At 31.1% G+C, this 18,092-nt stretch overlaps 1 protein-coding gene across 7 annotated transcripts in view; it reads right to left on the bottom strand.

The window, feature by feature from the left end:
- obe (activating signal cointegrator 1 complex subunit obelus) overlaps positions 1 to 18,092 on the bottom strand; it is a 241,105-nt gene that overhangs the window by 203,299 nt on the left and 19,714 nt on the right. For all 7 annotated transcript variants that reach the window (XR_013032327.1, XR_013032326.1, XM_076517566.1 and 4 more), the window contains exons 3-5: positions 11,869 to 11,984; positions 7,366 to 7,934; positions 535 to 699 (exon numbers count right to left, since the gene is read on the bottom strand). Coding sequence is in view for 5 of the 7 variants with exons in the window: in XM_076517566.1 (XP_076373681.1) it covers positions 535 to 699; positions 7,366 to 7,934; positions 11,869 to 11,984 (850 nt within the window). In the remaining 2 variants the exon portion in view is untranslated. The remainder of the gene's footprint in view (positions 1 to 534; positions 700 to 7,365; positions 7,935 to 11,868; positions 11,985 to 18,092) is intronic.

Here is an 18,092-nt window from a genome sequence, read left to right as displayed (position 1 = left end):
AAACCAATGTTTTGGGTTTAGCAAACAAAATACACTGATTTTTGTGCATAATAAACACAATCTTACCAAAGAATATTTAGCAAAAGTAAGCATACAGTAATTACACGTTACAGAGCAGACTTAGGTAATTAGAAATATTTTCTAATCAATAAATCAATGAACTCATTAATTAATTAGTATAATTTATCAACTGATAAATTAATTTATGGAACATTAATAAATATAATCTCTGCTGACAGGTAGCTGATTATGTTACCTAGATCTACCAGAGTTTAAAAAAATTATTTTAATTTTGTTTTGTCATCAAAACCATCTAAAAGTTTAAACCCATAGCATATTAAATATAAACTCAACACTGACTAATAAAACCTCTCATAAGCTTTTCTGAGTACAAAACAACCCATATATTGGATTTTGGGTCATAACTAAACCTTTACTCAGTTACCAAGAGAAAATTTAAAAAGTTCAGACCCTATATTTATTAATTTGTTTGTTTTTTATTTTGTTTAATGAAATATTAACAAAATATATCACCTGAATTGTAACTTGGCATCCATAAGCAGATCTCTGTTTAGTATTTGACATCACTCCTTCTACAGAAAAGTTGAAGCCAATTGATCTTGTTGTTACAATCTCTTTCCTATGCTTTAGTAGAAGCTGTATCAGATCAAGTCTTTCAACTCCCAAAAGCTCAAACAGCTTAAATAATACAAAACTTTAATAAGCTACATCATTTTCTTTTCAAAAGCTAATATCATAAATCTAGAATTTAAATGGAAAATATTTAATAAGGAATTTTATAGCTTCAATGCTTCAAAATATTAAAACAGGTCTTTAAGAAAATTCAATTTTTAACATCAATTTAATGCTGTCTATAACTAATATTTACAGGCATATTTTCTTGCACTTTTTTTAAAGGCAATATTAATAAAGGAATTCTTCACTCCATATCACTAAAGTTTAAACAATGATGTACTTTTCTCACTTTAAATTCCTTTTGAAAATATTATTTAAATTAATAAATCAAAGTTACAAAGCTGACTGGTTAATATTTATGTGTTGTTATTTTGAATGAATATGACCCAAATTCTAAAATTAACATTTTTCTACAGTGAAAAATGTATATCTAACAAATTATTTCCTCCTCTCACATAATATCTTCTGAGTTGTACTGCCCTCTAATAATTGCACATATTTTTGTTCACCACTGTCACTGATACTCCCACATCCCCTCACATGTTTATATGCGAGGCAGTTGCATGATAGCATTTAAATGAGCATATGAATAACCTTCCAACAATAAGAGTATGACACAACTCTCAGCACAGGTGACTCACTTTATGCAACACTTAATCCAATATTACTTCAAGATTGAGCAACAGAAAAAGAGAGAAAGAGATCAGTAATGGAGAGCATGAGACATGTAATAATCTATTGGAAATACATTTTTATTGTTGGAAAATCTCAACTCCGATATTGTAGGTTATCTTCACTACCAGTGTAATATTACTTAGATGAGTCCCCTTCACAAGCGCCCAAAGAAAGCCCATGGAAGACACCTCAATTGAGAGCCCCCTTGTTAAGACAACTGTTGAGAAGTCAGAATAGATCCTATCAACTGGCTTGGAAGAGACAAAAGAAAGTGAATCAAAGCTTGACAGACAGTTAAAAAAAAATTAATATACAAAAGATGACTTGGCACAAAACCAAAAGCCTAAAATCTCCTTTGTATCCAGATATGCACCCCAACCCAAAGAAAAGGTGCACCTATGGATGAGGAGGAGGAGGAAGAAGAAGAACATTCACTGTGGTGTCATCTCTGTTCAATAATCAGGAAAGGTCCACATGAATGGAAGGAGGGAGATGGATAGAGGTGTCCAAGGGATCCCAAATGGGATTTCCTTAACCTTGGAAGACCTACTGAAGAGGCTGCTTGTGAGCTTGAACAAGGGGAATGAGGGCCTCCAAAAATGGCCACATTCCCCAAACATAAAAAACCTCTCAAGCATCTGGAAAATGAAAAGAGGAAATGTTCCAAACCTGAAGTTCCCTAGACTGCAGGCAAAGGAGAGAAGGGTGGGGCCAGCTGAGACAGGAATTGAAAAACACCCTGATATGAACAAGGTATTTAGTGAGGGAAAGAAATGACTTCTCTACCTTTACCAGCTGACCTACACATGCAGCTTCTCAAAAGAAAAACAGTGTGAATGGAAGAGGTGGTGTGCAAAGGAGCTAGTAGCTGCCAGTAATCCATGTAATGATGGAAATGAAGGGTCATGAATCAAAATAGATGGATAAAGACCTTGACCACCTGACAAAATGTCAGACTGAACAAGAGTCCAGAACTATTAGATGCACCCCAAAAGCTAAACAAAAACCTCTGATAGCAGATATAAAGGGAAAAGTTTTTAGTGGTAATTTGTTAGACTAACAGATGATAATAATAAAGGTCAACTTTAAATTTTTTAATAGTTTTATTTTATTTTAGAGAATGGAACAACCAAGATGGATCATTAGGTCCCTTGTTGTCCCTAAATATTATATGTTGTGTTAAGATAGGGTCAAGTTTTGAATCTGTTACAACATAATCAGATCTTTGCAAGATATTTTTGTCAAAGCAAAACAAGACTATTTAAGTCACAAATACAAAAGATCAATAAACACAGTTTTAGTTAAATATTTTAACACATTTATAATTTGTTTGAATCAATATCAGCACCTAATTACATTACTTTTTTTAAATAAATGTTTGAATAAATAGAAAATAGTGTAAAAGTTAAAATGTTTTCAAACCATTTTGAGAAACTAAAAATATTTTTACTGTTAGTTCATTCTTCGTAAAAAAAAGAATCACCAACATTTAAATATATGTACAAACATTTTATACAACAGATTATATTGAACAATTATTCTCATATAATCAGTAATATCTTTTATTCGCCTTTATGGATATATCAAAATGTATACTGGATTTTTTAGTCACAAATACCATATAAGTAGAGGATGAAATGTGAAAAAACACTCATACCTGAAAAATGTGAAAAATGTATATCTAACAAATTATTTCCTCCTCTCACATAATATCTTCTGAGTTGTACTGCCCTCTAATAATTGCACATATTTTTGTTCACCACTGTCACTGATACTCCCACATCCCCTCACATGTTTATATGCGAGGCAGTTGCATGATAGCATTTAAATGAGCATATGAATAACCTTCCAACAATAAGAGTATGACACAACTCTCAGCACAGGTGACTCACTTTATGCAACACTTAATCCAATATTACTTCAAGATTGAGCAACAGAAAAAGAGAGAAAGAGATCAGTAATGGAGAGCATGAGACATGTAATAATCTATTGGAAATACATTTTTATTGTTGGAAAATCTCAACTCCGATATTGTAGGTTATCTTCACTACCAGTGTAATATTACTTAGATGAGTCCCCTTCACAAGCGCCCAAAGAAAGCCCATGGAAGACACCTCAATTGAGAGCCCCCTTGTTAAGACAACTGTTGAGAAGTCAGAATAGATCCTATCAACTGGCTTGGAAGAGACAAAAGAAAGTGAATCAAAGCTTGACAGACAGTTAAAAAAAAATTAATATACAAAAGATGACTTGGCACAAAACCAAAAGCCTAAAATCTCCTTTGTATCCAGATATGCACCCCAACCCAAAGAAAAGGTGCACCTATGGATGAGGAGGAGGAGGAAGAAGAAGAACATTCACTGTGGTGTCATCTCTGTTCAATAATCAGGAAAGGTCCACATGAATGGAAGGAGGGAGATGGATAGAGGTGTCCAAGGGATCCCAAATGGGATTTCCTTAACCTTGGAAGACCTACTGAAGAGGCTACTTGTGAGCTTGAACAAGGGGAATGAGGGCCTCCAAAAATGGCCACATTCCCCAAACATAAAAAACCTCTCAAGCATCTGGAAAATGAAAAGAGGAAATGTTCCAAACCTGAAGTTCCCTAGACTGCAGGCAAAGGAGAGAAGGGTGGGGCCAGCTGAGACAGGAATTGAAAAACACCCTGATATGAACAAGGTATTTAGTGAGGGAAAGAAATGACTTCTCTACCTTTACCAGCTGACCTACACATGCAGCTTCTCAAAAGAAAAACAGTGTGAATGGAAGAGGTGGTGTGCAAAGGAGCTAGTAGCTGCCAGTAATCCATGTAATGATGGAAATGAAGGGTCATGAATCAAAATAGATGGATAAAGACCTTGACCACCTGACAAAAAATGTCAGACTGAACAAGAGTCCAGAACTATTAGATGCACCCCCAAAAGCTAAACAAAAAACCTCTGATAGCAGATATAAAGGGAAAAGTTTTTAGTGGTAATTTGTTAGACTAACAGATGATAATAATAAAGGTCAACTTTAAATTTTTTAATAGTTTTATTTTATTTTAGAGAATGGAACAACCAAGATGGATCATTAGGTCCCTTGTTGTCCCTAAATATTATATGTTGTGTTAAGATAGGGTCAAGTTTTGAATCTGTTACAACATAATCAGATCTTTGCAAGATATTTTTGTCAAAGCAAAACAAGACTATTTAAGTCACAAATACAAAAGATCAATAAACACAGTTTTAGTTAAATATTTTAACACATTTATAATTTGTTTGAATCAATATCAGCACCTAATTACATTACTTTTTTTAAATAAATGTTTGAATAAATAGAAAATAGTGTAAAAGTTAAAATGTTTTCAAACCATTTTGAGAAACTAAAAATATTTTTACTGTTAGTTCATTCTTCGTAAAAAAAAGAATCACCAACATTTAAATATATGTACAAACATTTTATACAACAGATTATATTGAACAATTATTCTCATATAATCAGTAATATCTTTTATTCGCCTTTATGGATATATCAAAATGTATACTGGATTTTTTAGTCACAAATACCATATAAGTAGAGGATGAAATGTGAAAAAACACTCATACCTCTCATTAATGGTTAGCACTTTGCCATAAGCCAAATATATATACATGCCAGTCATGTTGGTTGCTTTGTCTAAACTAAGTACAGATATGTTGCAGCATTAATGCTTTCAAATTACTCTTATATAATACAGTTGGCCATCTACATAAAGTGGAAAGTCAATCTAGTGTATGGATCTATTTTTACTATCACTACAAACCAGAATGTGACTGTGTTCCCACACATTTTGACTATAAATCTGGGTCTTTATTCAGATTTTAGAATGTTATATGCTTACAGAAGCTGTTTATTCATTATGGGAAATCAGATTTGAAGTTTTAATAATACTAATTTACTGGTCTCATTCCAAAATAATACTTTCACTAGCAAACAGTACCATTAAAGTTTCATAGGTCACATAACACAGGCCTACAATAGTTTTATTATTTTGAAATGTTTATATGTTCTACAGTAATTCTTGTACACCAAATCCAAAAGTGATATCCATTTTTCTCTATTACATACAGATTTTTTAACAATGTCATATGTTCTTTCACACAAATAAATGATTTTCATTGAAATCTGATTACATTTTGTTGTGCTTAAAATATTGACAACCACTGGCTATAGTTTCTCTAGACCAATTGCTAGGTATGTGTCTTGTTAATCATTCTAGAACTCACAAGAAACACACTACTAGTATATAAATAGTTAAAAGGCAACATGGTGTGTCATTGACATTTTTTTTCAATATTACTTATTCACTGCTATAGTAACAAGAAGTTGTGTAAATGACCCAAACATATTCTTTTATACTTGTGGTAAATTTGTTGTAAAGAAACAAAGACAAAACATTGAAGAATTTGTCAAATAAACCATATTATATGTGTTTGGTGACCAAAATAAATCATGGGCTTCACACAAAGTTTGCACCATTTGTGTCAAAGAGTTGAGACATTGGACTAAAGGTAAGAAAAAACCTTTGCCTTTTCAAATTCTAATGGTGTGGCACGAGCCTAGAAACCATGAAGATGACTATTTTTGCTCATGTAACATGCAAGGTTATACAACAGATAAAGGGTTTGAAAGTACAATGAGGAATGTTGAAAAAAAGAAACATGGAGTACTTTTAAACATGTTCTTGACAAATTTTTATGAAACAACAAGGACATAAATTATGAAAATACTGTCAATAACATGCTCCATAAATTCAAAAAGTTCAGTTGTTACATGAGTTGGTGGGTTAATTTCTTAAACTTGCATACTGATTATTTCTCTAAGAATCTTGATGCTGTCAATAAAGAAGGGGAAAGACATGAAGGAATGGAAAGGAGGTATCAATAAATGTGAAACATCAGCAGATAGCTCATTACTATTGGTAAATGAAACAAGATTCTCCAGGATAATGCATAAAAGAAAAACCAGAACATGAAAATTTGAAGCTAAAAGAACTTGATTTCAGAAAACAAATCAAAATGCATATGCATTTCACAACGTTTTTCCTATATTTGTTTTAATTTTTATAAACAAAGATGATTTTAATAAAATGTTCGTTGTTGTAAACAAAATAATGTATTATAAAGAAAAGATTTTTCTTCATGATTTGTAAAAAATCCTTAGATGATTTAGAAAAATTAATATCATGATTTTGAAATCTGTGTAGCTGAATTATGGAATATGTTATTAAAACCAAAGCAACTTTTATGAAGTCTAATTTTGCAGGCTTGCATAATTATTCCAATGTTGACCTTTAAAAATTAGTCATCAGTTGTAAATTAACTGAACAATTTCAAAAATTATTTACGTAATCCTAGATTCTGTAGAAAAGTAAATAATTCAAAGAAATGTTTAAGATTATTGTATAGATTTTTATAGCAAATCATTTTATAGTTTTTCTTTAGAATATATGAATAAAAGAAAGAAAAAGTGTAAAACTTTAAAAAGTATTTGATGGTCTTTGTAAATAATCAAAAATTTAGCCCATGTTAAATTTTGGGCTTTTAACAGATTGCTCCTGTCTGTTTCTAGTGGGACAACAAAAGACTTCTGTACTGAGGATTTTTTTCAAATTGAACTCAAAGTTGTAATATACATGTGCAGTGTCTCTCAACAAACTGCACAGAATGAATGATGATGTCACATATGCAATAATTCATATGCAGAAACAAGTACAAAGGAAAAATTACTGCAGAATTGTGCTTACCCACCCCACCCCCAAAAGTAAGACTACACAAATAATAACTTTAATCTGAGAAAGAAGATCTCATTATGAATGAAAAAGGCAGCAGTAGTTCATTAATAACAAAACTCTACGATGTCTACAATGCCTAAAATACTCTTGAAACATGATCTCAAGGTAATGTTATAATTCTGTTTTGGTATGTATAAAATTGAATTCTAGTTGACAGACAATCTCTAAGTATAACCTACATCATTTTGAAGTTCATCAATTGACTTTTCTGATATCAATATGGTTAATATAGATGAAACAATGTTATCAACCGTAACCCCAAGTAAATTGCTAGGAAGATCTTCATAGTACTTTTTTACTTCCTGCTCTAACCATCTTTTATCAAAACAAAGCATTTTCTTTTGTTTTTTGCTTTCTTCTTTAATATTATCTTTTCTGACAGGCTTCTCAAGATCTAAAGTAAAACATAAATCCTGCCTTTCTGAATCTTCTTGATCCCAACTCAGAATTAAGCCACAATTTTCAAATGGCTGATATCTAACAAATCTGATCTTATATCCAAATTCTTCAATGTCTTCTTCACCATAATTATTCTGTTTCAGAAAACAATTTTTTTCTTTATCTGATAACCAGGAAAGCATCTTTCCAACAAGTTTACATGCCAAAATTGCTATAGAAGAAGAAAAGGATCCAAACATTATTTGAAGCTGAAGCATCTGCTTATGACCAATCAAGGTGCAGTCCTGAAAAACTTGAATGAGATACACAGCAGCACTCTCTATCATTTCTTCAGAAGACTCTGATCCAACTGTACAAAAAGAAAGATAAAAAATATTGGGTCAATTGAACATAATGAGGATTTTCACTACAGTAACAGATCACGTATACATTGCTGATCTGTCATTCACAAATATAGCATTACAGTTGCTTACTTATGGCATGCACTAACAAGTATACTTATTTTTATGTTAAAACTACATTGTACACTCGTGAAATTTATAGATAAACATTATGCATCAGTAACTACACTGAATACAAAAGTGATCATGATGGCCAATAAATTAAGAAGAAATGCAGAATGGAGTTTACCAGCTTTAAAAACTACTCTGAATAGTCACCCTCAAAGTTAAATACCCTAAGTTTAGAGGATTAAGATCCAGACTTTCAGTTATAAAAAATAACCAAGAATAGAAATTCTAAAACAAGGATATTTTAAACTTAGAGACTGTATGTGCATCTGAAGCATAATGGAGGAAAACAAGACAAAAAATCAGATCAGAGATACAGAAAACATGTAAGTATCCACATCACCCAGCATTTTATTTAACCCTTTTGCAATGGGTCATGGATCACGTTTCTTAAATTTCATTCCAAATTTTATTGTACTATTTTATAAATTATGGCAACATGTTTGGAATCAAACTGTAGATTATAATTCAAACCTTCATACTGTGTAGAAGTTAATTTCTTAAAAGTAAATATTTAAAGAACACATCTAAATATACTTTTTAGTGGATCACATGGTATGTTATGGAATGCAGCACTGATTAAAATTAGATGTTTGTGATGTCAAAATACTAATTCTACATTTTCCTACAAATTAGGAAGTCAAATTACCAATATTGGTAAGCTAGAATGTCAAATAGAAACCTTATATTTTGTTGAGATATGGCTTACATACTGAATCAAATATAGTGGCCCCATTCAACTCTTTATATTTTTTTAAAACAGTCCCTTATATACTCTTACTACAGTATATGACATGTGAATAACCAATCAGTAGCTCAAAATGTTCCCAGAGTGGTTTCTTCAGCCATGGTAATCTTTGAAAAGGCTACCACATTCTTTTAATCGAAGATTTCAAAGAGGAACATTGTACATTTAGTCTGCTTGAAGTTTCAGGTTTTTTTTTTAATCTAAATACATCTTAGTAAACTTAATAAATTATAGTGGAATTCTGTAGTACCAGTATGGTTATTTATATTTTTGGTTGTTCAATTGTATATATAAAACCTAAAAAAAATTTTCTTTGATATCATCAATGTGCAAAATTGTAAAAGGCTTAGCAACCTATATCCTGCAGCAACTAAGTTCAAGGATCATAGCTAAAAGAGATAATCATTTGACTTACTTCATTATTTATTGTTCTATATTTTAAGAAAAATAAGTTTCATCATTTATTTTTAAATAGTAATAGTACATAATGTTTAATAACTGAAATGTGACATATTGTAAAACACAGACAAAACAGTCACTTTGTAAAGACTAACAGTCAGTTTTTATATCATTGGATATGATAACACAAACAATATGCATCATGTCAATGCAAACTATGTAATGTTAGCTAAGTATGACTAGAAGGTTACTATAATAAAACTAATATATATGTAACATTATGAGACTTAAACTACTCAAACATTTGTACCTTCATGTTATAACATGTAGTCATTCTGGCATGACGAAAAAGCATAACTTTTATTTTCTTTCTTTTTTCTATGATTATTACGAGGTCAATCAATTGATAGATCCCACATAGTTAAGGTAGAGAAAATAATATAAAGTCTAACTGAAAATAAACACTTAAAATGCATTTATGATGTTTGAAAGATTACACAAATATTTGATATTTTTAGAATGAATAGTTTTTTTAATCATAACATGAAACCACTTTTCACTTGGACTAGTAATGAAACACTGAATATTTTAACCAACAAAAATATTTCATTAAAAATCTGATTTTTTGTCTACACAAAACCTTTTAATATTTATTAAAAGTCTACCAAATTTTCTGAATATACACAATGTATCAAAAATTATAGTACAAATACTTGTAACATGCACAATTGTGTACAAGAACTTGTGTATTATAAAGATCCCATTGCAAAAGGGTTGATGTACCCATTCTACATAAATATGGACAAAATGTTCATCAGATGCACCTATAAAAATGAAATTATTCAGCAAAAACGTTTTAATAAACATTTATAAAACAAGACTGTTTACTTCAAAATTTTCATAAAAATTCACTTGTGCAATACAGAAACTCCACAAAAAATTGTTCACATCAAATTATATTTATAATACAACTTAATCACACACACTTTCACTCAACTGTTACACATTTGCAGAGGACACAATAATGTGCATCACAACTGATAATGTAACAATGAACTTCCTTGAAGAGAAAACAACACTCATCCTACGTAAAATCAAATGAAGAATGTGTATTTTTTTAGAAACAGAAGAGTTTTTGCACTTAACATCTGTTTTATCAAAAGTTCAGTAACATCCTTGGCTGTTTGGAGAATTTTAAAGTTGGAGAGGGAAACTGGATACCATGTTACTGTGTCTATAAATAATACACATTTTTCCTTTGATTTAAATATATTCAATTCCATTATTTCATTTATGCTGCATACCTTTCCTTTACTCTTGTCCTGCTTTTTGTATTGAAATTTTTTACTTGTTACAAATCATATCATATTTCTGGTGCAATTACCACCGTGTTTATTTTTTACCTCTAGACTACCGAAGATGGAATTTTAAAGATTTTTGAAATTTTAAGAAATGCTTTGTACTACTACATTTGTGTTTTATTATTCAATTACATTTTCCAAAAAAGAATTGATTAGGAGTTCATTTAGGTACTCCATCTTCAGAAATTAATAAATTAAAATTTATAGAAATTTTAATAATAAATAATTAAACTTAACATGCATTAACAATAATGCAACTCATTATTTTTATAATATAACTCTATAAAATGGTCATGACATGCATTTTGACCTACTCATGAACACTGCAATACATTTCAATATTCACTCATTATATAATTAAACATGTGATTAAAAATTAACTAATTCTAGTAATATAAACTGGACTAAAGTTTAGCAATGGTTTCAAAATCTTAAATTGTACTGTATTTTTTAAAAACAGCCATTAGTAAAAAAATAAAAAAATTAACATATCAAGATAAATGAAGAAAATACTCTGATATAAGGTAATGTAAGAACAAATACTGCTTTGCATTATGAAATCATGGTAAGTTATTGATGCTTACATATTACAGAATGTTAATAATGTTATAAATCTGTGTCCAGGTAAGACCAAAGTAGACTAGAAGAATGATCTAATTACAACTTTCTAATACAATCAGAATTTATTTTGATACCCCCTGTATCTTTCACTATTTTGAACTTCTGGGAAGCATCTTATTAGTCTCAAATCTTTTGAGGCAATGTCATTTCATCAGAACTTCTTTTGAATGTTTATTTTGATATTAAAATTTTGTGTTTGAATTTTCTATATGCTTATCATCTCACCAATGATAACTGCATAGTTTATGAGACATTTAAATTCAGTAATCAATATTCTGAGTAAACTGCTTAACCTCATAAAGAAGGAATTCAAGTTGACCTAAGTAAAAATACTGATAGGTTTAAAATGAAAAACTAGTGGTATTATTACTAGAAAACAAAAACATTCTTTGTATAGCTATTTATTTTAGAAATACAAGTCAAATCATTTATTATTATTCACATAATCCCTGCATGCACCACAAAATTTACTTTTAAAAAAAAAAATAATTTGTAATCAACAATAGTACTGGTATCAGATTTTATTCTCTAGCTACTGGAGAAAACCTTAATACAACTGTATTTATGAACTAGCCAAAATTACTAATAATTGTTAAATGAAAACAAGAACCTAAATAAATGTAGGTTTTTGTATGTGGATCTTACTAAGTTCCTTAGCATAATTCTTCAATTCTTTCAAAGCTGTTGTAACTTCTACCTGCGAGGGATCAGAGAGGTTCTGAAAAGTTTGCCTCATGACATTCCAAGTCAGAGTCCCGTTTCTGGAAAAGCAAAAATTCTTAACATAGAATTAAAACAACTTGTTTCATTATTTGATTAACAGAACATTTTTATAATAACCAGGAATTATTTCAAAATGACATCATTTACTGACTTCAAAAGCTTTTAACTCAAATACACAAAATACATAGAAATGAACAAATTTATTGCCTCGAAAATAAGTAGCACCACTGTCTCAATAGAGTTACACAATAAAAGAAATCATGAATTAAATGTTTCAACCAGTTGCATTTTTAGTACTTTCTTGAGTCTTGAGGCTATTATAAACACGACATTAGCATAAAACATGTTAAACTGCTTGTAGCCTTGTACCTAACAACAAACAAACATAACAGCAATATTTTGGCCTCTTGGATGCTGAAATAATCTAAAATAGTTATTATCAGAACAATTTCAATTACTTGATTACTTTCTTAAGCCATAACACTAACGGACTAGACTAAATGGACTTGAATTAATCAAAAATAATAATGAAATATTATAATAGCATTACTTCAATCACTAAATAGCTGGAATCACTAAAACCACTAATTTCGATCAAATGATTATTTTTGTAACATTAACCCAATTTAGTCACAACTTCTATTTGTTGACATTGGAATAATCAAAGACAGTAACAATCTGAAACAAGTTGATTATTTTCATGAAATTCATTGATTTAATCATAATTTTTAATGAATATTTTAAATGATACTAATCAATATAATTTACAATAATTATATCAATGAACTGAGTTAATTTTCCAGCTCACCAAGCCAAGAATCAGAATTTCAAAGGCACCAACTTTTAAATGTAAACCAAAAGGACTGGTATACCACCATGGAGAACCATCTGCAAGAATGTGACAAAATTCAAGGTACCAAAAGAGAAGTCAGTTTCTCTAAAGGAGGAACAGAGAAGAGCTAGCCATAAAGCTGTAGATGGAAAAACATTGTTGTGAAAGATTTATGTTTGAAGGCTGGATGATGAAAAAAATGTTTTTATAGAGGAAAGGTAACTGAATACAATTCCTCTGAGATAGAAGAAAGAGTAATGAAACCCACAGCAAAACAGGTCAACATGGAACAACAAAGAACTAGAAAACAGTACAGTCAGATGTTGGCTAATACCAAAGGAAGATGACAAAGATTAGGGTAGATATAGAAAGAACAAGATTTCCCACGACAGAATCAAACATTCACTGATGGAGAAGTTGGATCCATAATTGGAAATCGTTAAAGCATCAGACGCCAATTTTCTATTGTCACAAATGAATCAATCACAGGACAACAAAACTGGTAGCACAATCAATGAAATGCTGAAAAATATAGGGTCACACTGTTGCCAGAAGTCAATGACCTCCAGAAAGAGAACTTACAAAAGTATTCCTAAACACCTGGCAAGCTTAAGAATAATATTTTAATGTAGCCATAGTAGTAAAAGGGTTCCAAAAAAAGTTGTGATAGTTAATATGTGCTGTCACATTTAAATTGTCATTGATACTAAAACATATTGGACTTGTAACAAGAACTACTGACTTCCTGGCGTGCACGCTCAACAACTCAAAGCTCCAACAGAATATGAGAATACTCCAATCATCCATATTTTAAAGAAAATCAATGGTATGGATCAACAGCTTATATTTTAACTGTACATGTTGATACATGAAGTACTAAAGTCAAAACTAGGATCATAAAATGATAAACACCTCCTCAGCATACTAAAAAAATGAAGAAACAGTCAAGAAGATTAATTAATCATGAAGAATAAATAAACATCTTTGATGTTCACTTTCATATCCATAAACTATGAGTATATTATCTCCTTATGTCTTATAATAAGACACAGAAAGTTGGGCAGTGGAAAATTACTAGTAACAGACATAAGCAATATATAAAAGACATTTGAAATCTAAAATCTCATTGTTCAGAGCATGAGCACAAACTAAACAACATATGTCTCTCAGTACAATTCAGACAAGACTACCTAATTTGTATGATCACTTCTATGGTGGTAAATTAATTAGATTACTTTTTAGGATAGGAGAAATGAAATAACTTATGTACCTTGTTTGTTATAGTGAATCATTATAATAAAAAAGTTTTGGTGTTAAAAAGAGGGCTGGGATTATGCAAAAGCTTAAGATTCAGTTGAAATACCATGTCAAAATTATTATTCAAAGAACTTTTAAACAAAAAATACTAAAAAAACAGCATGGGCCCTTTTGGCTCATCTAGGCTGTTCTACTCTGGTAGGTATACAGAAATTAAGTTAATATGAGTATTAAGATTTAAGATTCAAGTACAGAGCTAATGTTAAATTTAGTTACTTTTAGAAGCAACAGTTTATTGTAAGTTTCTTATTTCATTGTGTACAAATCATACATAATGTTTGTTTAATTCAGCTGCTCTGACATCATATTATTTGAGCCTACTAAATTTTTCTCATTGTTTTAATTGAGTAGTGTTGCATTCTGAGGTATCACAATGTGTGAAATGTTCGAGACTACTGTCGTGTTTGAGAGTTTATTAGTAAACACCATATAGTGGCCTTTTTTTTTTGAGTTAAATTAACACAGACTGTATGGTTACAAGAGAAAAGAAAAGAATAATTCATCTTATCATTTGTGTTCTAGGGTAACTGAATAAACCTGCATGTACTTTGACAAAAAGAAAGTATTTAAAGCTCTGGATAGAACTGTGGTAACCAACAGTATAACGAATATTCATACTGACGAGAAGCCCACTTGAAGTAAAAATGTATTCTCAAGGTGGCTGGTATGGAATTATAAGGCCATGGTCCCTATATCCCACACTGATAGCTAGGGCAATCAGATTGCAATACATATACATACTTATGAGTGGATCCCATCCTATAGCCCTAGAGTGATGCATTCTGAGCCACTGGAATCACAATAAGAAGATAAGCAAAATAAAAGTCTAAAAGGCATTATGGGAATTACAGGATCTTGTATGCCTTACTCAACTTCAAAAAACTGAACCCATTTGGTTTGGAATTACAAACACTGATCCTCATTACCCCAACCAATGGGACAGGGTAAATTCCCCTTGCCCCTGAAATTATAAGGATGATGTGGAACAAGCTATGCTCCACCAAGAACCCTTGATAGGACTGCACTGTATTTAGAATCATGAGAAAAAAAAGTACTGATCCAGTACTGGTGCAAGTAAGTGTCAGATCTGAGCCAAAATTAAGAAAAGGCACCAGTGTAGGCTAGTGCCTCTCCTGCCTACATCTATGAAAAAAGCATCCAGAGTTTGATGTAAAAGGGCCTCCAACTTTGCCCTCTTCTCCTAGAGTGAAGGAAACCCCCCCTAACCCTCTGGAGAAAAAGCCTCTGTCCACTGCCCCAGTGACTGGAAACCACTACAGATAAGGACTCCTTTTCCCCACTAGTATCAGGTCATCCTTTAAGTGATGTCTAATTTTAGGTTCAGAAAAAGAGAAAGGATTTCAAATGCTTTTAATGTTATTTAATCAATAATGTATGCTCCATTATTATTAATTACTTCCTACCAATGATTCAAAAGCTTTTGAATGCCACTTCTATAAAATTCTCGTGGTTTGGAGGAAAAGAATGTAGAGAGGGCAGTATTAAGGATATTCATCCCAGCAATAACTTCACCAGATGTATTTAGAGAACCATGAAGGGTAAGCCAAACAGACAAATCTCTTAAGAGTCTTAGACTTCAAGAGGAGTTTGGTGTGTTTTGGTTTTGATGTTTCAATCAGAATGTCTCCAGATCTTAATTTTTGAACAGATTTTGGAGAGCCAGTGAGCCCATCCAATCCTTTTCTGAATAAAAACATGGTAACATCTGCCCAAGCGACTTTCCAGATAGCGAGTGTAAAATGAGGAATCAAAGAACTGTCGCTTGGGGTTGAGTATTAGAGCACTCTAAACATGATCACTTACATATCAATGGCTGTATAATTTTAGCAATGGGTGGGTGAGAGGTGTGAAAAGCCAGGAAGAAGAGAAAATTTTGGTGTCTACTGACCCCACCCACAATGAAATCCTATGAAGGATTGCACTACAGAACTAAAAGCAAAAGGCTCAGCAGCAACACCAGTGTTTTGTGGACACTATCTTGAAATAACACAAGATCCACATCACATGGTGAGAATGTTCAATACTAGTACCTGGTTGACAGGGAAGAGAGGGGCACCTCAAGGCCAAAGTAGTGTGTTGGTGTTAGATCCCCTCCACTACCAGGATTTTCCCACACGTCACAAGATGCCACTATTATGTTACATATCATAACTTATTACTATTTCAAATAACCAGAAAGTTGAATTTAAATTAGAAGTTTATTAAATATTAATATATACCAAATTTAAAAAAGTTATTACAAATGATGGTTTATATAGAAGAGTTTACAAATTTACAGAAAATACTGAGTCTTATATCCAGTCTAGAACTGAATATTTTATTTGTGATCCACGTCCACAATGAACAAATTAATTGTGAGTTGATTTGTTACACCTCGCCTGAGCTAACAATGTCTTTCTTGGCTAGCCTTACACTGGTTAGAAGCTCACTTATTACTGAAAAAGATATTTAATGTCCTAGTAGAAATAATAATGTTAAACTAATTCACTGAAGTTGATAGGTTTGTAATGTTTGAAATCTATAAACGTTCCTGTTCAAATTCTGTAGTTTTCTGATTAATGGGTGTTAATCACAATTATAGTTTCCTAGGCCTATAGCACACTAACTGTAGCTGACAAATAATAATCTTCTTCTATTACTGTCTCCATTTTTTTTGTATGAATCATGTGAGACTCTTGGACATCCAAAGTTTGAACAAACTACATTTCAAAAAGCAGTCAACAATATACATCACAATAATCTGTGAAGATGAGAAAACCCACTTGTAGAGAAAAATATATGTAAAAAGAGCTGGTGTAGGTAAAGAAAGCTCTATGCACAGAAGCAAACAACGTTTTGACCTTCTTCGGTCATCATCAGGTTTGTTTGCTCCTGCACATAGAGCTTACTCTGCACAAAGCAACAACTTTTACATAAATATACATCACATGCAAAAATAAAACTAGAATGAAATAAGAATAGGTACTAAAATAAATGTATAATGGTAAATCTGTTAGATCACACCCAGCATACAGATGAGTAAATGTTCAGACCCCAGAATAGGTAAACTGAAAAGACAGAACCTATTCTTAGAGGTCCCCTCATCACATCCAGGCATTCACACCAAGAAGACTACTAGTGATAATATTGTTATCTACTGTTTGAAGATACTGCCTATCATTAATCCTAACCCAAGCTAAAGTATATATCATGAAACTGTGTGCTATAGACAATGCTTAACTCAGTAAAAGTGAGTGGATGCTGCTAGCACCTGGCAAAGAAATCCCAATTTACCCATTGAAAGATGAGAACATCCATTCACATTCATGTCTCTTTGGCTAAAAGTTAATCCAATAATGTTATTATTCACAAAAAAATTTTAATTGAATTTTTATAATGTTTTTTTTTTAATATTTTGTTAATTATCAGGAAATCATGAAAATTCTATCAAAATGTGCAAAAAATTACAGATTCAAAAAGTTAATTATGTATGCTTTGTTATATAACAATTTTTTAAAAAATCAAAAATCATTACTTCACAGAACCATTATAATATTTTTGATAAATAATTCTCTCCACACAAGCTCTATGAATTTAACCAACCACTTTACCTTTTGCACTCATAATTAAGTCTTTATAAATTTAACACTACTCAGTTTTGATATAGTATTTACATCTTCATAAAATTTAACAAACTTTCAGCAAACATTATAAGCCTTTCACACACAAAAAATCACTTTTTGATAATGCATTTTTAATAAACTAAAAAAATACTTGTCCTTGAATACATTTATTGTTGTTTTGAATAAACTGTGTTGAAAGTGATTTTCATGTTAAAATTTAAAATACTTTTCTTTACCTCAAAAATCTCAAATTTCAATTTTTAATCTTTAAAACCTGTTTGCTTTTTGGTAAAACTTTATATTTTATCTTTTATTTTTTCTACCTTAGCACTATACAAAGTTGGTCAATTTGACTGATCTTATAACTCCTCCTA

Source organism: Tachypleus tridentatus, chromosome 8 (assembly GCF_004210375.1).
Source record: "Tachypleus tridentatus isolate NWPU-2018 chromosome 8, ASM421037v1, whole genome shotgun sequence".
Classification (NCBI taxonomy): Eukaryota; Metazoa; Arthropoda; class Merostomata; order Xiphosura; family Limulidae; genus Tachypleus; species Tachypleus tridentatus.
Note: the sequence above shows the minus strand (reverse complement) of the source record. Positions and strands in the feature narration are given on the sequence as shown.